Raw genomic sequence first — 21,238 nt, 5'->3', positions numbered from 1 at the left:
CAGGGGGTAAGATTCAAGTTAAAGATTTTAATCCATAAAGATAATGTACGGAATAATAGTCTTTCGCACACGTCCCCGTCACAGTGTTAATATCTCAAATCCTGTAGTCAGTAGAAGACAGGGGGCGAAGCCTAACCTCAACTATCAGACAGGAACCAACCTGGGACCAACTCGGGGCAGTGGGATGGAGGAGGATGCACCAGTGTTTGTACAACACACAGAGAGGCAAGTTAGGACAGACATTTGAACATAACGTGTCTCCAACTGGTTCAGCGCTATTTACTGAAAAGTATCCAGCTATTTTCTATTGAACACTGCTGTAGTGATTAGCTGATAGTAACTGACAGACATGAAGTCTGCATCTTCCTGACAGAACTTGTGCTTCAGCTGCATGTCTGTAATGACGTGGATGTGGTGACCCACAGCACCAGCGCATACTGCCAGACGACTTCAAGGTTGTAAAAAGTGAACTTGAACTCATCTCATTTTCATAAAAGAATGCTCATATTCTCGACAACTTGCAGGGTGCAGATGGTTACATATGGTGCAGATCAGATATTTGGAGCTCCGCACAAAATGTGGTAGCTTTTTCATTTGTGATGTCCAACAGAAACACCACCAAACCCTACGTAGAATGATGTAGGATAATTACCACTGACTGTAGCCGGGCAGACGCAAACAGCTGTCCCGCATGATTGCTGCAAATATTAACATCTGGCAGGGGAAGCTGACCTCAACACTCCACTGAACAAATTAGCCTAATTAGTTTGTAAAAATAATTTTGCAATCTCTTTAGATTCTCACTGAAGTGAAACCCACACACATGAATCTGTGATCTCAGTGGAAACTTTGTGGATGGCATCGTTAATGAGGCACACAGACGTGCCAAGGTTAAATAGTTTGTTTTATTGACATCTGAAGACACCAAAATTGAACTTATTATTTTTGATAAATACACAACTGGCAACATTAGGCTTTTCTGTGGATGTCACATTTTATTTTATAAATAACTTAGAGCTGGAACAATCAGTATGTTCAAATTGTGTAACATAATAAGAAATGTTTCTGAGAGTTCATGTTAGCAGTCCCTTATTAAAGATGCACTTATACCGATGTACAGTCACAATTATCTTCGTCAAAGATAGTTTTTAACAGCACCGATCACTGCAGGTTGTGCATCAATTGTGACACAGAACAGATGTGAGAGTGAAAAATAAAGTTTAAGCCTGACCTCCAGTAGTGCTAGAAAGTGTGCCAATACCTGGGCTTTTATATATTCAAGTTTTTACATTAAAAACAAACAAAAAACTCAGGTGTAGTAATACTGAGATTTATAAAATTATGATCTTTAATCTCATGGTGGAAAAATCTCTACAACTAAATGAAAATGAGCAAAAAAATAAATAAAATTGCGCATCACTATTTCAACAATTGAATGTAACAATTCTTTAGACAACTCATGGAATGGACTGATTTTTGTTTTGTTTGTTTTTTTTAATTTTGTTGTAATGAAAAAGTGTAAAGTGAAAGGGTTTACATACTTTCTGGCACCACTGTATCACCCATACAGTATATTTATATGTATATACAAAGACTGGAGGAACATGGAACCCCGCTTTAAAAAGACTAGAATGAGGTATGAATTCTACCATTAAATCTCAAGATGATCTGTCACAGCAGAGGAAGCAGACATCACATACAGGATGACTTTCTATGTTTGAATCCAATTACAAAGAGGAATAAACTCTTTAAGAGCAGTCTGCTATATACAGCACCTTGCAAAAGTATTTGGCCCCTTGGTATTTTCCACATTTTAATATAATTATGCCACTTCAAATGCAAAAAGTAAATCAGGCTTCTCAATATAAAAATTTCTAAAATGATCTTCCTTAAACTCAAAGCAAATTGATAAAAATTAATAAAAAAATATAAAAGCCAAGATGATGGGTTGCATAAGTAATGGGCCCATTTGGTATAATACCTGTAAATAATCAGTTTTATTGCCAGTTTTCTTCAGACAAGTCAGGGGATGGATACATGAACATTTCCAAGTCACTGAAAATGTCTTGGACTTTATTTACATCAGTTATGAAGAAATATAAACAGTATGGCATTTGATGGTAAATCTGTGTGGAGTAGACATTTCTCAAAAAGTGAGTGACTGTTCAAGGAGAAGAGTGAGACACCCAGACAACCCAGAAGAAGTTATAGCCTTTATGGCTGTGATTGGAGTAATGCATGTTTTGCATTTCGTATCCCCAGTTATACCCCTTCATGATGAAGTGGTACAGAGGAGGATCTTCTTTCACCAAAACATCAAATCTAGGGTTGCGTCTCAGATGTACCTTCTGGCAAATTGTAGGTGAACTTTCAGGTCTTCTTTTTCTCTGGGTTGTCTGGGTGTCTCACTCTTCTCCTTCTTGAACAGACAGTCACTTTTTGAGAAATGTCTACGCCACACAGATTTACCATCAAATGCCATACTGTTTGTATTTCTTCATAACTGATGTAAATAAAGTCCAAGACATATTCAGTGATTTGATAATATTCATGTATCCATCCCCTGACTTGTCTGAACGAAATGCAATAAAACTGATTATTTACAGGTATTATGCCAAAGAGGCTCATTACTTATGCAACCCATCAGCTTGGCTTTAATATCTGTAATTAATTTATATCAAGTTGTAGAGATTTACTTTGAATTTAAGAAAGATAATTGTAGAAATTTTTAATATCAAGAAGCCTGATTTACTTTTTGCATTTGAAACGGCATAATTAAATTAAAATGTGTGAAATACCAAGGGGCTGAATACTTTTGCAAGGCACTGTAACAGTGAGACAGGCTTTGTCAAGCAGGTTTGCAGTTTTCTCTTTCCACGTACATTCACTCAGCTCTCTCACTTCGTCGCTGCGGTTCTTTTCAGACGAGGCACATGCACTGTGGTTTTTCTAGGTTGGCACGGAATTTATCCAGAAAGCGTGCGGCCAATTCATCATCCACGAGTCGCCCGTCACTGGAGAGAGTAACGGTCATCAGTTGCTGGGTACGCAGGGTCTGGTTGTCCTCACACAGCTGCAACTCGGTCCTGGAGGTCCCAACAGCAAGGATACATGCCTGAGGAGGGTTGATTACTGCGCTGAAACCGCTGATACCGAACATGCCCAAGTTAGATACGCTATCACCAAGAGAAAGAGGAGACGAAAATAAATAAAATTAATAATTAATCCAGCTCCAAAACACAAATTCTTACTAAAACCCAAAGTTAGAGCTGCGCGATACAACCTGAAATAAATATCACAGGATTTTCTCTACTTTATAGAGAGGAATGGTATTATCATGGTATTACTGGTTTGTAGAATATGAACCTTTAATAACCATTTTAACTGAGCAACAATTTAACCTGGGCAATAATTGTATTACTTTCCAAATCTACTCCTTCAAAATTAAAATCTGGATGAAAAACTTAATGAATCAAAATTTTAACTTTTACATTTAACAAATCCATGGCTTCCATGGCTGCAACCAGTTAACAATTGTTTAGGCTTGAACAAGTCTGCAGCACAATGAATTCACCATTTTCATGACTGCTAACTGATGATACAAGCTGAAACTATTATTGGACTCCAAATTAATGGATATTTGGCATTAATTTTCATTATTTTGTCTACATTAATCTTTGTTTTCAGTAATAACTTTTTTGTCTGGCAGGGATTCTCGTTGGCCTGAGTTCACACAGTGTTGACAGTACTGCATAAACCATACTGTGGTGCACTGTTGACAATGAGACTGGTATACTGCCCACATCCACTCCAACCATCAATTATAGTTAATATTCAAGACTTAATGAAGAGTGCAGAAATACAACTTCCTGAACATCTTAGCATCCACCTCCAGATGTCTATAAATGCTGTATATGGAACATAGAAAGGACCAACAATGAGCACAAAAAGATTTTCTTAAGAACAAGACATGTCAGTAGAAGGCACATGGGAGATTCGAGCCTAGATTTGATCAGTTTTATTGAATGAAAATCCTTCTCTGTGCCGCTCCACCATGAAGCTGTGACTAGCAAGATAACAGACAAAAAGTTTCATCATGCAGTTTCTCCAATCACCAACCTCCCAGGTGCTCCTTCAGAGTCATCTCACTAGTCTTCTCTTTTCACAGTCAATCACTTTTTGAGAACTGTTTACTCCAAACAGATTGACCATACAATACCATTCTGTTTGTATTTCTTAATGATAAATAATACATGAAGTCCAAGATACATTCTGTTACTAGGAGATACTCATGCATTCATCCAGTGGCGGTTTTTGATACGGGCCATGCGGGCCATAGCCCGGGATGGCATTTATGGAGAGGCGGCACCGTGGGGACGACCACTTTAAAAAAAAATTCATCTCTACTGCGAAATGGTTTTCTTGTCACTGTGTGTAGAATGGACCAATTGGCACCTCCTGCAGGCAGTTACAGGTGCCCCTGCTTGCTGAAGCAGTGAGATGGTGAAAGAAAGGGGAGGGGCATGCTGCGCTCAGGAGACAGTTCACATCTGGGTTTCTCTAATGGGAGGGACAAGTGGGGGTGGGGGGGTGGTCATGGGCTAACATCAGTTACACCTTGACGTTCTTCCAAATAACACACATCTCATTCATAACATTATAAATACAGGCATATAATTCCTGCACATTTTTCTGAATAGTGTGACATGTCCTGCTGCACACAGAGGGGATTTAACTTTACCCCGAGCTGGGGGCAGCCAAATTCTCTCCCTGTGTGGCAGGAAACCTCGGACAAGCACTCTCCTCCCATGCGGCCTGCTCTGCTTTGGCTCTGTCCACTTAGGACACAACACAGAACCAGAACTCTGCGCCACATTTCTCTGTGGATCACGCAGGAAATGATGCAGGCAGCCAGTTTATGAAATAAAAGGCATTTGAAAGCAGACAGACAGGGTGTAAGAACAGGTTTGAATTTGCCCACTTGTAGAAGAAAGTTTGCAGAACGAACAGTCTGCCTATTTGTAAAGACAGCGTAGAACTCATGTTGTGTTCACATTACGAGCTGAAGTGATTGAATCTAACCCTTTATGTGCCCGCAAGAGTGTGTGGTTTTTACAATAATTTTCCAGCAGCTGACAACTCTTTTTGTTGTCATGTACACTGATAAAATAATAATAATGATAATGAAATTTAAAATTAGGTTCATCATCATAATTAACTGGTTTATTTAATGGAGAAAAAGAATCATATTTGATTTAATTGGCATGGGAATGTTAGAAACATTTCAGTTTAGATTTCTGTTTCATCCACAGATGAAGACCACAAATTGGGAGGAAAAAAAAAAGGTGAGGGAATACTTTTGACCATGGCTGTATTTACCATAGTGAGCCTCCCTGATATTCCTCTGGCTGAAGTTTCCCATCACGAGCCTTTTGGGCCAAGACCTGTGGAAGAGACATTGTGTGAGATTGCTGACATGTGTGAACTTTATATTAACAATCTTTAAAATTTCAGTGCATCAGAATCAAAATCTGCAAGGCCACATGCACTGACTTTATCACCAGAACAAAGCTGATCAAAAGATCTCAAATGTATTTCTGGAAGGATAATAAATCCAGAATATCCAAACTAACAGACAATAAGACAAATCCTTCAGTTAGTTTTACTATTAATCTGCTTAGTGAGAGTTAACAGAGGCCAACTTTCCAACAGCATGTCCAAGAAAACAGTTAAATACTGAACAGTGAAGAACTGATAAACTATAAACTGGAACCATCAGACTGTGGCCTGCAAAAATGAAAAAAAGGGAATTCACAAAACCCAAAGGATAAGAATCATCTGATTAGGACACCAGTCATGTTCTGTGAACCTATGTTCTATCACACCACTAATAATAACTTTTGGGGGGAAAACCGCTTATCTTTCAAATAAGAACTTGTAAATGCACACAAGAGTGACTCTTACAACCCTGAAATGTTTATAACACACCACATGTGACACAGCAGTGATAATTACTGATGTTCTGATCACATATTTTCGGCAGTGGATCAACTCAGTCATTTAATAATTTGAATTTAGTACTGTAGCAATTCTCTGCTCCAATAATAAAAATTGTATACAGTACATTCTTAATGCCATATGCCTGCATCAACTATACTGTACTATACATATACAGTGAGGAAAATAAGTATTTGAACATCCTGCGATTGTGCAAGTTCTCCCTCTTAGAAATCATGGAGGGGTCTGAAATTTTCATCTTAGGTGCACGTCCACTGTGAGAGACATAATCTAAAAAAATCCGGAAATCACAATGTATGATTTTTTAATAATTTATTTGTATGTTACTGCTGCAAACAAGTATTTGAACACCTACCAACCAGCAAGAATTCTGGCTCACACAGGCCTGTTAATTTTTCTTTAAAAAGCCCTCTTATTCTGCACTCTTTACCTGTATTAATTGCACCTGTTTGAACTTGTTACCTGTATAAAAGACACCTGTTCAAACACTCAATCAATCACACTCCAACCTGTCCACCATAGCCAAGCCCAAAGAGCAGTATAAGGACGCCAGGGAAAAAACTGTAGACCTGCACAAGGCTGGGATGGACTACAGGACAACAGGCAAGCAGCTTGGTAGAAGACAACAACTGTTATGATTATTTATTAGAAAGTGGAAGAAACACAAGATGACCGTCAGTCTCCCTCGGTCTGGGATTCCATGCAAGATCTCACTTTTTGGGGGTAAGGATGATTCTGAGAAAGCTCAGAACTACACAGGAGGACCTGGTCAATGACCTGAAGAGAGCTGGGACCACAGTCACAAATATTACATTAGTAACACATGATGCTGTCATGGTTTAAAATCCTGCAGGGCAGCAAGGTCCCCCTGCTCAAGCCAACACATGTCCAGGCCTGTTTGAAGTTCATCAGTGACCATCTGGATGATCCAGAGGAGGCATGGGAGAAGGTCATGTCGTCAGATGAGACCAGAATAGAGCTTTTTGGAATCAACTCCACTTACCATGTTTAGAGGATGAGAACAACCGTGAAGCATGGGGGTGGAAACATCATACTCTGGAGGTGCTCTTCTGCAAAGGGGACAGGACAACTGCACCGTATTAAAGGGAGGATGGATGGGGTCATGTATTGCAAGATTTTGGCAAACAACCTCCTTCCCTCAGTAAGAGCATTGAAGATGGGTCATGGCTGGGTCTTGCAGCATGACAATGACCCCAAACACACAGCCAGGCAACAAAAGAGGGGCTACATAAGAAGCATTTCAAGGTCCTGGAGTGGCCTGGCCAGTCTCCAGACCTGAACTCGATAGAAAATCTTTGGAGGGAGCTGAAACTCCAAACCTGAAAGATTTGGAGAAGATCTGTATGGAGGAGTGGACCAAAATCCCTGCCGCAGTGTGTGCAGACCTGGTGAAAAACTACAGGAAATGTTTGACCTCTGTAATTGCAAACAAAGGCTACTGCACCAAATATTAACATTGATTTTCACAGGAATTCAAATACTTATTTACAGCAGTAACATACAAATAAATTATTTAAAAAAATCATACATTGTGATTTCTGGATTTTTTTTTTTAGATTATGTCTCTCACAGTGGAAGTGAACCTAAGATGAAAATTTCAGACCCCGCCATGATTTCTAAGTGGGAGAACTTGCAAAATCGCAGGGTGTTCAAATACTTATTTTCCTCACTGTATCTAAAGTACAACCCCACACTTTACCAAAGTAATGTTCAGATAGGTTGGAACTGCAGCACTAATGTCTCATCACCATGAATGCACTAAAGGTAATGCAGAGTAGGAAACCAGGAAGAGAGTAAAGAAGCAGGAAAGGTATCAACTAGGGTTGAGCCGGATACTTGTTTCAGATAAGTATTCGGTATGGATAAAGCATTTTTGACGAGTACGAGCATGATACGAGTAAAACTCGTCAATATCTGTTCTCGTGCTAAAGGAAAATTCTGATTGGCTGTTGACTGTCTTCACCCTCTGTGATTGGCCAGTCACATGCCCGCCCCTCCCTACACAGACCCATCTCTCTGCAGCTTCTCAAACACACAGACAGGTTCTCTCTCTCTGTGCTTGGCTTGATTCTACCTCACGTTGCTCTCTCAGTACTCCTTGTTTTCTTCATCTCGCCTCTTTTTCGATTTGTATGATATTTAAAGTTACTTGGTGAACTTGTTGCATACCGTACGTGGTGCTTTTGACAAAACAGAGCTGAAAATGGCTCATGTTGCGTCGGTCACTGCCCCCAGTCTGGTCGTTATTTATTTATTTATCTATTTATTAACTGTTTGCTTGTTCTTTGTTTGGTTGGGTGATAGAAAGTCAGTTGGAAAGCTTTGCTCCTACTGAATGCGGTGCTTTTGAGAAGAATACAGTGAACAAGGCTGACATATTAATTCCCTGTTTGCCATCACTAGATGTTTGCATGAATCACCAAGTTCACACAGATCATTAAAAAACAAATAATCTTACAGACTACTTACACACATACACACATATAGCTGAACACACAAAGTAGCCTATATTAATATTTTTATTGAATATGGCTGCATGCAGTATCTGACACTTTGTCATTGCAGTTCATAAAAATAAACTGGTCAGTCAAACAACCTCTCTCCCTCTCACACAGTCACTCAGTCATGCACACACAGACACACACACACCTTAATCAATATTGTTTAACTATGTATGGAAACAAAATTCCAACAAAGTTAGGTAGTAAAAATAAATAAATAATTGGGAAAAAAATCAGTTTGATCATAAAATAAAAAAACAAAAGACAAAAAAAAAAACAAAGTTGTGTTGAGTATGACAAATCTTGTTAGTATGCAGTTCATAATTTCCTACTACATTGAATGTCAATTCTGAGGCTGTTCTGTTATTCATTCATACACTTAAGAATATTCATGTTCTGAGTTCATAAAAAACTTGTTCTGTAAATAGTTCCTTCAGTATTGTGATCAAAAACATTGATTTGAATCTCAAGTTTGAGTCTGTTCTGTAAATTGTTTTAAAATAAATAAATATAGCAACTGTTCCTGGACTACTGACAACCAATGTATATGTGGTGAGGGAGACCGCGAGGATGGTACTGGGTGTGACATGTGGACAGAAGAATAAAGACAAGGAGATTTGGTGATGGAATGAAGATGTTCATGACAGCATAAGGAGAAAGAGGACAGTACAAACAAAAATAATTGGGAAGGTCAGAAAGACGATGAAACTAGACAGGAGTAAAAGGAGATGTGAGGTAGGGTGAAACGAGAAGTGGCAAAGGCTAAGGAAAGTATGCATAGTGAGCTGCACGTAATGTTGAACACTAAGAAAGCAGAAAAAGGATTTTTATTGATTGGCCAGACAGAGGGACTGTGCAGGAGGTTAGGGTGATAAAGGCTGCAAATGGAAACGTGTTGATCAGCGAGGAGATGGGGGTTGGAGTATTTGGTGGAGCTGATGAATGAAGAAAATGAGAGGGAGAGCAGGCTGGATAATGTGAAGACAGTAGATTAGGAAATGCGACAATTAGTAAGGATGAAATGAGGGCAGCTATGAAGATGATGAAGAGTGGAAAGGCAGCTGGTCCAGATGAAATTCTAGTTGAGGTGTGGAAATGTTTTGGCATTGGAGTTTTGAACCAGACTGTTTAATAAAATCTTGGAAAGTGAGAAGATGCCTCAGTGGAGAAGTATACTTGTACTGATTTTTAAGAAGAGGGGTGATCTGCAGAGCTGCAGTAACTACACAGACATAAAAACTGATCAGTCACCTCATGAAGCCATGGGATGAGAAAAGAGGTGAAGATCTGTGAGCAGCAATATCGTTTGCTGCAGAGAAGAGAACAATAGATGCAATGTTTGCTCCGAGTGCACTGATGGAGAACTAGCATAGAGAACACCGGAAGGAGTTGTATTGTGTGTTTGTGGATTTAGAGAAAGCTTATAATAGGATGCCAAGAAAAGAGGAGGCCTGGAGTGGCAAAGAAGTATATGAGTGTGGTGCAGGATATGTACAAGGAATGTGTGACAGTGGTGAGATGCACAAGACACAGATACATTCCGATCCGTTCTGATCCCTTTCTTGTTTACAATGATGATGGACAGATTGGCAGATGAGGTCAAACAGGATTCCATGGACGGATGGATGTTTGCAGATGACATTGTGGTTTGTAGTGATCGTAGAAAGCAGGAGGAGAGTAACCTGGAGAGGTGGCGATATGCTCTGGAGAGAAGGGGAATGAAAGTCGGTTGGTGCAAGACTGAGAATGTGTGTGAATGAGAGGGAGCCCAGTGGAAAGTGAGGTTGCAAAGAGTAGACGAGTTCAAATTCTTTGGAGTTAACTGCTCAAAGTTATGGAGACTGTGTTAGAGAGGTGAAGAAAAGAGTGAAAACAGGGTGAAGTGGATGGAGAAGCATTTGTGATATGCAACAGAAACATATCTGCAAGAGTGAAAGGGAAAGTTTTACAAGACAGCAGTAAGACCAGCTATGTTGTATGTCTTAGAGGCAGTGGGGCTAACAAATAATCTGCTGTGGTGACCCCTAATAGCAGCAGCCAAAAGAAGGAGAAGAAGGGGAAACAACACAGAAAGTGCAGAATGTCAGACCATTACTCACAAGATCATGAGACACAGCCTGACATGACAGGCACATGTGAGATAAAACCTCAAAGTACACAGTGGTCGGTTGTTCCACACCATTACGTCAACAGCCAGAAGCAACCCCTGCATTCTTAATTCAGACCACATGCTGATTTTAATTTGAGACCACTGAGGACTTGCAAATATGGATTTAACTTAAGGCAGCAGCATATCTAAACTCTGGGGCTGTGTGCTCATAGTGCATTCTGATGGCCTGTGTGTCTGGACTTGTTGACAAAGTGTTAGAGCCAACGCTGCTAGGATACTCACTACTTCAGCAGCAAAAGAACATGATTGTTTTTCCAGCTTCAGCAAAAGCAAAAACCTTTAGGAAATTACAAATGTTGAAATTTCAAATGGAAGTTATTTGTGCTTATGTGTGAACCAGGTCATTTGAAGAAATGCACAATGTATGCACAGTATTTAGAATCTTGCAATGAATGGAAGTGTATGTAATCCCATTAAAATATATTTGGCTTTTTACCTCTGCCAAAGAAGGTGGAGGAGATTATGTTGGAGCCCCTGTCTGTCTGTCTGTCTGTGAACAGCCTGAAGCCCACAATTTTTCATATACCATTATGACATTTTTACTGAAGATTTACGAGGTCTGTGAGAAAAGTATCCGACCTTTTTATTTTATGCAAAAAATATATGGATTTGATTCATATGTTTTTACGTCAGCCAAGCTTGAACCTTCATGCGCATGCGCGAGTTTTTTCACGCCTGTCGGTTGCGTCATTCGCCTGTGGGCAGGCTTTGAGTGAGCACTGGTCCACACCTCTCATCGTTTTTTCATTGCGAGGAAATGGCGGAATGATTTGGGCTTTGTTCCATCAGAATTTTTTCAGAAACTGTTAGAGACAGGCAGCTGGAAACCATTTGGAAAATTCACATGGCTTTCGGTGAAAAGTTTATGGGCTTCACAGAGATTAAGGATTGTCCCAACTTGTCCTCTGACACTCCAAAACGGAGGCGTTCTTTGTCTCGCTCCATCAGCGGCTCCGTCGTGACGCGTGAAGCCTCCGCGCGGCTTTCCATGACAAAATCTCTTGTTAAAAGCGAAATCTGCCGGAAAATGGCTGATGCCCAGCTCTTGTGATAACCAGAGAAACTGCACACGACGGTCCCGGATCGACACAGCCATTCGTTTCGAGCGCGGCGCGCCGTGCGCCATTGTGGGCTGTCCTTAAAGTGGTAGTAACACTCCTTAATCTCTGTGAAGCCCATAAAATTTTCACCGAAAGCCATGTGAATTTTCCGAATGGTTTCCAGCTGCCTGTCTCTAACAGTTTCTGAAAAAATTCTGATGGAACAAAGCCCAAATCATTCCGCTATTTCCTCGCAATGAAAAAACGATGAGAGGGGTGGACCAGTGCTCACTCAAAGTCTGCCCACAGGCGAATGACGCAACCGACAGGCGTGAAAAAACTCACACATGCGCACGAAGGTTCAAGCTTGGCTGACGTAAAAACATATGAATCAAATCCATATATTTTTTGCATAAAATAAAAAGGTCGGATACTTTTCTCACAGACCTCGTATATCCAGATAGGCAAGAACTGATTCAATTGTCATAGGACAAAGGGCAAAGGGCAAAGTCAGGAAAAATCCCCACCTTTAATATTGAACGCATTTTCAAAAATTCATAACGTTGGAAAAAAGGATTACATTTATTTCATATTTCTCCATGTAATGTGGCGTTGCGTCAGGAAGGGCATCCGGCGTAAAACCTGTGCCAATTCGACATGCAGATCCACCTTGGATTTGCTGTGGCGACCCCGAGTGCAAACAAGGGAACAGCCGAAGGGACTTACTATTTTATGTGCATTATGTAGGATGGTATCCTTTATCGACTGACAAAGTTTAAGACAGATCTGATCCAGATTACAGATTTTGTGGCGATTTAAATTTAACATTGAAAACCCCATTGAATGTATATTTTACATTATATCTTAATCAAACATGCCCCAACCACTCTCATATTTCAAAGTGACGTGCAACTTGGCACTCACCATCACCTAACAAAGTTTAATCCGGATCTGATCTGGTTTGTGGATTTTGTGGGCTTTTGAATTTAATATTGGAAAGCACATTTGATGTACATTTATGATAATGAGGTGCAAACTGCCACTCTCAATGAATAGATTGTTTGGTCCACATCTGATCCATATTGCAGATTTGCAGATTTTTTGATTTGAACATTGAAAAGCCCTTTTAATCTATATTTTGTATTATATTTTAGCTTCTGAAAATCCACTTCAAACAGGACTTTGAAACTTTTTTCCAAGGTAAAAATTTGTGGAATTGGAAACTAGTGTTGGTGGAGATTTGTGCTCTATGAGCGCGGTGCTCTCGTTTATTCTGATATGTGCCATACTTTACTATTTTTGACCCATGACTGTGTCATGTGTGGCAAAAAAGCGCTTGGGAAATTTTACACAAGATTAGGTTCAGCTGTCACATGTTATTACCACTGGACAACTGTGCAAACACTAGCAGTCAGAGCATGGTTATGATGTGACTAAAAGAAACATCTTTGCTCAGTTTTATATTTTAATGGATAAGTTGTCTAATGTAACTGTGACTTATACAAAGGTCCATAAGTACTGTAGTTGAGCAATCACAATTTTTTTGTAATTTTGCCTCTGTACAACACCACCACACTAGTCATGAAATTAAAACAGTAAAGCTGTACTTGTACTTATGGAGCTGACAAAACTGGTTCAAAACTGAATACGACAAAGAGGAGCAAAGACATTATTAAGCAAGTTAAACATACCTGTTCTAAATACTGCTTCCAAAAAAAATGTTTATCCACATTTTGTTATGTTATAGTATTATTCCAAAATGGATGAAATTCAAATTTTCCCTTAAAATTCTACACACAATATCCCATAATGACAATGTGTATAACTGGTGATACAAAATGCAAAACATGCACTATGCACAATTCCGCCAATCACAGCCACAAAGGCTATAACTTCTTCTGGGTTGTCTGGCTGTCTTGGTGGCTTTCCTCACCCTTCTCCTTCTTGAACAGTCAGTTTTTTTTTTTTTTTAGAAATGTCTACTCCACACAGATTTATCATATAGTGCCATACTGTTAGTATTTCTTTGTAATTGATGTAAATAAAGTCCAAGACACATTCAGTGTCTTGGAAATGTTTATGTATCCATTCCCTGACTTGTTTGAAGAAAACCAGCAATAAAACTGATTATTTACAGGTATTATACAGGGTTCTCACCAGCGCAGTACTGTTAGAGGGCACTGTATAAGGTCCCACAGTTGACAGTGCATGTCAGAGCACAAACAAAGTATGAAGTCAAAGGAATTGTCTGTAGATCCCCGAGAGAGGATTGTCTTGAGGCACAAATCTGGGGAAGGGTACAGAAATATTTCTGCTGCTTTGAAGGTCCCAATGAGCACAGTGGCCTAAATCATCTGTAAATGGAAGAAGTTCAGATACACCAGGACTCTTCCTAGAGCTGGCCATCTGTCTAAACTGAGAAACTGAGGGGGAAGGACCTTTGTCAGGGAGGTGACCAAGAACCCGATGATCACTCTGTCAGAGCTCCAGCATTCCTCTGTGGAGAGAGGAGAACCTTCTAGAAGGACAACCATCTCGGCAACAATCAACCAATTAGGCCTGTATGGTACAGTGGCCAGACAGAAGCCACTCCTTAGTAAAAGGCACATGGCAGCCCACCTGGAGTTTGCCAAAAGGCACCTGAAGGACTCTCAGACCATGAGAAAGAAAATTCTCTGGTCTGATGAGACAAAGATTGAACTCTTTGGCGTGAATGTCCTGCTCCAGAGTGCTCTTGACCTCAGACTGGGGCGACAGTTCATCTGTCAGCAGGACAATGACCCTAAGCACGCAGCCAAGATATCAAAGGAGTGTCTTCAGGACAACACTGTGAATGTCCTTCAGTGGCCCAGCCAGAGCCCAGACCTGAGTCCGATTGAACATCTCTGGAGAGATCTAAAAATGGCTGTGCACGGATGCTCACCATCCAACCTGATAGAGCTTGAGAGGTGCTGCAAAGAGGAATGGGCAAAACTGCCCAAAGATAGGTGCACCAAGCTTGTGGCATCATATTCACTAAGACCTGACTGTGTAATTGCTGCCAAAGGTGCATCAAGAAAGTACTGAGCAAATGGTGTGAATGCTTACACTATGTACATGCAATTTCTTAGTTTTTATTTTTAATAAATTTGCAAAAATTTCAAAAAAACCTTTTTCCATGTTGTAAGTAGAATTTTGAGCGAATTTACTCCATTTTGGAATAATGCTGTAACATAACAAAATGTGGAAAAAGTGAAGCGCTGTGAATACTTTCTGGATGCACCATAGCAGTAAGTTAATTAAGACAACAGGATGTAACATAAACCCCACCTCGCACAAAGTCCAGAACTAGTTTCAAAGGTAATTGCCACAAAGTGAAATTTTACACAGAGTGCCTGCTTCCACCATACCACAAAAAAAGACACACATCAATGAAATGAAAGAACTAATACAACTAATAAATGTGCACAAACACACAGTGAAAAGGAATACTTGATTTTTTTTTTTTTTTTTTTTTATAAAAACCACCTTGCTGCTGTATTGCTTCACCTCAAAGAGAATTGGTGGTTGTCCACTATATAGCCAGCAATCCTTTAATTTATATCTGCATCCTTGATACCACTGTGTGCCCAGCTCAGTTCAGTTTAAAGGGAAGGAACAGCACCACAAATGGCAAAATGCACAAAGTGTCAAATGGGCTTGCACCCTCGATGCAAATCTGTCTTGAGGATAGCTTTAAATTGGAGTCTATTTTTCATTATCTTGAGAAATTATTTTTTATATTTTCAATGTGCAACAAATCCACTTCAACATGTTTGTTTTGAATGTTTGACTGAACATATATTTCTGTTTTATTGGAGGAGCTCGACAGAGATGGAGGAGAGGACGCTGGCGCTGTTTGTTTGCCGCTTCTCCACCCATTTTTATAATGTTTTTAAAGGTTTTTGTGATATTTCAGCATAACAGCAAAGCTTAGTTTAGTAGCAAAGCTGCTTTCTTATAACACGGACTTCCGAAATTGCGCTACTTTTTGGACTTCGGAGTGGTGACTCACCTATCTTCTAATGGTGGGGTAGCTACCAGCTACCAGCGGTTTTTACTAGCTGCATGCTTAGTCCCACCTGGAAGGGGCTCTTTGGATCCAACCATCATATTGCTTGACGAACGGCCACCTGTTTTCTGGCTGGCAGACTAGTGGTTGATTGACAATGACAATGACAATGATTTATTCTCTAGAAAGGCACCCCTGGTGGAGCATGAGAGAACAAAAAGAAGCATGCAATCACAGACAATACAGGCGATTCAGACATACACAATAATAAAATAAAATGGAAAAGAGAGAGAAAAAAAAGTAAAAGGAATGAGAGAAGAGAAAAAAATATATAGAAAATAAAAGAAATAATAAAATAAATAATAGTAATAATAAAAGTTAAAAATAAAAAAACTAATAATAATAGTAATGATAATAATAATAATAATAATAATAATAATAATATTCAGTTTACACTTTCCATATTTAGAACCAAATTTGTTCAAGTAGATGTTAATTATATGAGGTACAGCTTGATTGGTTGCGCTAGCTTGTGCTAATGCTGTTTGGCAGTTGACAGGGTAGCATGCTACCTTGGTCTGCATGGCATTCAGCAACTCCATCGTGCAACTTCGCCAACTAAAACCTGCGGTTGCTCCTGGATTTGATGTCTCTATCATCAAAGAGCTTGGGCTCCTTTGCCTATATCGTTACATCCATAGAGGCTCTGGACGAAAATTCATCTTTCATAACCAGCCGAGCTGCACTGCTACAAACATCCCATCTTTCTGTTCACCCATCACACGTCTGATGCGTCATCAGAACGCCGTCGTCTCGGCAACCAACAAAATGGGAAACACAGCAAGATCTCGGCGCTGTAGCAGGGGAGCACCGCAAGATTCCCCGCATACTCAACTGGATAGAGTTCATGGTATGGATTCCAGTCTACATCGTGGAGTGGATTTTAGTGTGTTACAATCTGTGCAAAGATTCATTCCATCTATCAGCAATAAATCCACCCTGATTGAAGAGCACATCAGGGAGAAGGGACTTGATTTCAAGTGTCTGACAGAAACCTGGTACCAGCCAGAGGTTTACACTGCTCTCAATGAGGCTTGTCCCCCCGGATACAGCTATATGGAGGCAACTCGCAGTACTGGGCGTGGTGGTGGCATGGCTGTCATCCACAGACAGAACTTGGAGTTTCCCCCCCCATTCCACTTCCTGCAACATCTTCCTGTGAATGTCTTGCATTTAAAATTAAGCCCCCTTTTTCCATGACTGTTCTTCTTATTTACTGCCCCCCAAAATCCAAGTCTGCCTTCATCCCCGAAATATCCGATCTCCTAACAACTCTCTGTACTTCTTCTGCCACTATTATAATTTTGGGAGATATAAATATCCATGTTGACACCCTTTCATGTTTCCTCGCTGTCAAATTCCTTCAGCTTCTGGACTCTCTCAACCTACAACATGTTGATGTACCGACACATTCCAAGGGACACACACTTAATCTGGTCATCTCAAACTCTGCCCCAATCAGTAACCTACTGGTTTACGATCTTGGTGTTTCCGACCACAAGGTTGTGTCAATGGAGTTGCCTTTTCCTTCACCCTATACCAAACTCAAGCGGAAGATCCAATTCAGAAGTCTGAAAAAGATTAATGTGGATACCTTGGCTCTGGGCCTTCAATGTCTCTCCTCTAGCCATACTGACTTGGTTTCTGTTGCTGACTCAGTGGATTTCTACAACCAGTCCCTGAGCAGTCTACTGGACCTCCACGCCCCCTTAACATCCAGGACAGTCTCCTTCTCACACTCAGCACCCTGGTATACTTCTGAGCTGTGTAAGATGAAGGCGGCTGGGCGTGCCCTTGAGTGGCGGCTCAAGGCCTCTGGGCTCAAGGCCTCCTTGTATGCCTGTTCATAAACAGGCATACAAGGAGCACAGGAACGCATATGCAGAAGCTTTGAGTGAGGCACGGTCCAGGTTTTATTCCACCATCATTAACAGCAGCCCTGGAAATTCAAAGCAACTTTTTTCAACAATAAATAACCTTCTCAAACCTCCAACACTCTCCCACTCTGAGGTCACCGAAGAGAGGTGCAACATGCATATCACTTACTTCAGACAGAAAGTTGCCAACATCCGCTCACATCTTTCCTCCACTGCTGTCCTGCCCTCCGCCCCCCAAACTGCTGACCTACTGTCTGAGAATGTCCACCCTTTCTGCTCCTTCTTTACCATCACACAGGGAGAGGTGGAGGATGTTGTCAGAAAAATTAAACCATCCATCTGTGCTCTGGACCCTTTCCCTTCAGCCCTGCTAAAGGCCAATATCTCTGCCATCTCTCCTTTCATCACCACAATCATAAACCACTCCTTCCTGGTTGGATATATTCCACCTTCATTAAAAGCTGCTGTCATCAGACCACTACTGAAACAACCCACCTTGGATCCAGAAATCCTCTCCAATTACAGGCCCATTTCAAACATGCTATTTTTATCTAAAGTTCTGGAGAAAATGGTCGCTGTACAACTTCACAAGCACCTCAAGCACAATAATCTTTTTGAGAATTTCCAGTCCGGCTTTCGCCCTGGCAACAGCACACAAACAGCCTTGGTCAGGTGACCTTTTGACGGCATCAGATTCTGGTTCCCCATCTGCTCCATCATCCTGCTTGATCTAACAGCTGCTTTTGACACAGTGGACCACAACATCCTCCTTCATCGCTTGCAACATACCTCTCTCAGACTCTCAGAAAATGTTTTAAACTGGTTCACTTCCTATTTGACCAAGAGAACTGAGCATGTCACCCTGGGCAAAGCAAGATCACACACCCGCAAGGTCATCTGTGGTGTCCCCCAGGGTTCTGTGCTGGGCCCCACCGCTTTCACTCTCTGCTTCCCTTGGGCCAGGTCATCAGCAAGCATGGGATATCCTACCATTGCTATGCTGATGACACACAATTCTATTTTAGAACATTTCCAACTTCCACAGCTCCCCTGCCAACATCCACACTCACCACCTGCTTGGAGGAGATAGAGGCATGGATGAAGCTAAATTTCCTTCAACTAAACAGCACCAAAACACAAGCCATTCTCGTTGGCACTTCACATCAGCTCCGCTCTTCCACCATCACCAGCATTACCTTTACTGGCCAAAGCATTCTCCTTTCCACTTCTGTCACAAACGTAGGTGTCAAAACTGACTCACAATTCACTTTTGACACCCACACCGAAGCTTGTCCATGCCTTTGTCTCCTCCAGGTTGGATTATTGTAATGCACTCCTCATCAGGATCTCTGACAGGAACTTGCAGAGACTACAATGCATCCAGAATGGTCCTGCCAGGATCCTGATGAGGGTGCGCAAATACGATCACATCACCCCCATCCTCAAATCTCTCCATTGGCTCCCTGTCCCCCTCTTCACCCACCAGTGCCTTTATGGCCATGCCCCCCAATATCTCAAGGAACTCCTTACCCCCCAGCCTCCCACACGCATGCTTTGATCCGCAAATACAAACACCCCCAAAGTCCCCAGAACCAAGTTCAGCACCATGGGCGACCGGGCCTTTTGCTCTGCAGCTCCAAGGCTGTGGAATGCCCTCTCAGATAACCTGAGGGACCCACAGACCACTGATGTTTTTAAACAAAACTTATTTATTTATATATATATTTATGAAAGCTTTCCATTAAATTTTAGTACACTTTCTGTTTTTATTTGTTTCGCCTGTTTCTTTTTAATTAAGTCTGCAATGTAGCACTTTGAGATTGCTTAAATGTAAAGTGCATTATAAATAAAATGTATTATTATTATTTATTATTATTGTGTTCCTAAACAAAGAGGATAATCAGGAGTAAGTGCTGGACTTTATTACATTTTACTGGGTCTACGATATGTGACACATCACCTAACAACTCTTCCCCAAAAATGCTGCCACCTCAGAAGTCCTTTTTTTTCTTCCACAGATCTATGCTGTGGAGTGTTATTATACTACAGTATTTATCATTTCATATTCTGGTATCTCAATTATTTTTAGAATTAAAAAGCTACGTGGATGTGAAATAACAACACTATATAGCCCGTTGTTCTCATTTCAATCTCACATAATTAGTAAGCAATTTCTTTGAAAGACTTTCAGAGCCACTTTTTCTTTTTTAACCACTATGAATGCTGAAGGACCCCAGATTAGAGGATTAAGATGCATGAGTGGTTTGAAAATGTCCTTTGGCGGTTTGGATCCAGGTGTAATGCCATAGTCAACACACAAACAATACATACATATGTGCAGTCCTCAGGTGTACAACAGCATTCCTTGGATAAAGGATCTGTTTATTCCTCAGATTACTGGGGCTCCTAAAGACGTGCAGATTTCCATACTAATCCAGTTATATCCAATTTACATGATCCGTCGGGGGGACACAACAATTCAGCATGTTATAACCTACTGCTACAAGTAAATGAGCACCACTCGTCCAGTATACATTTATATACAGTCCGGCTGCAGTCAAACCACAATGTCCTCATGGTTCTCATGAAAACGCTAACAGCAGACGATCTGTCATCCACAGACAGAACTTGGAGTTTCCCCCCCCATTCCACTTCCTGCAACATCTTCCTGTGAATGTCTTGCATTTAAAATTAAGCCCCCTTTTTCCATGACTGTTCTTCTTATTTACTGCCCCCCGAAATCCAAGTCTGCCTTCATCCCCGAAATATCCGATCTCCTAACAACTCTCTGTACTTCTTCTGCCACTATTATAATTTTGGGAGATATAAATATCCATGTTGACACCCTTTCATGTTTCCTCGCTGTCAAATTCCTTCAGCTTCTGGACTCTCTCAACCTACAACATGTTGATGTACCGACACATTCCAAGGGACACACACTTAATCTGGTCATCTCAAACTCTGCCCCAATCAGTAACCTACTGGTTTACGATCTTGGTGTTTCCGACCACAAGGTTGTGTCAATGGAGTTGCCTTTTCCTTCACCCTATACCAAACTCAAGCGGCAGATCCAATTCAGAAGTCTGAAAAAGATTAATGTGGATACCTTGGCTCTGGGCCTTCAATGTCTCTCCTCTAGCCATACTGACTTGGTTTCTGTTGCTGACTCAGTGGATTTCTACAACCAGTCCCTGAGCAGTCTACTGGACCTCCACGCCCCCTTAACATCCAGGACAGTCTCCTTCTCACACTCAGCACCCTGGTATACTTCTGAGCTGTGTAAGATGAAGGCGGCTGGGCGTGCCCTTGAGTGGCGGCTCAAGGCCTCTGGGCTCAAGGCCTCCTTGTATGCCTGTTCATAAACAGGCATACAAGGAGCACAGGAACGCATATGCAGAAGCTTTGAGTGAGGCACGGTCCAGGTTTTATTCCACCATCATTAACAGCAGCCCTGGAAATTCAAAGCAACTTTTTTCAACAATAAATAACCTTCTCAAACCTCCAACACTCTCCCACTCTGA

The 21,238-nt window shown here is 41.0% G+C and overlaps 1 protein-coding gene across 2 annotated transcripts in view; it reads right to left on the bottom strand.

Moving 5' to 3' along the window:
• Positions 1–2,917: 2,917 nt before the first annotated feature.
• pdhx (pyruvate dehydrogenase complex component X) overlaps positions 2,918–21,238 on the bottom strand; it is a 64,765-nt gene continuing 46,444 nt past the window's right edge. For both annotated transcript variants that reach the window (XM_034176841.1, XM_034176842.1), the window contains exons 10-11: positions 5,380–5,444; positions 2,918–3,176 (exon numbers count right to left, since the gene is read on the bottom strand). In XM_034176841.1, the coding sequence (XP_034032732.1) occupies positions 2,921–3,176; positions 5,380–5,444 (321 nt within the window). In that variant the 3' untranslated portion in view covers positions 2,918–2,920. The remainder of the gene's footprint in view (positions 3,177–5,379; positions 5,445–21,238) is intronic.

This window comes from Thalassophryne amazonica, chromosome 8, assembly GCF_902500255.1.
Source record: "Thalassophryne amazonica chromosome 8, fThaAma1.1, whole genome shotgun sequence".
Taxonomy (NCBI): Eukaryota; Metazoa; Chordata; class Actinopteri; order Batrachoidiformes; family Batrachoididae; genus Thalassophryne; species Thalassophryne amazonica.
This window is presented reverse-complemented; position numbering and strand designations above follow the sequence as displayed.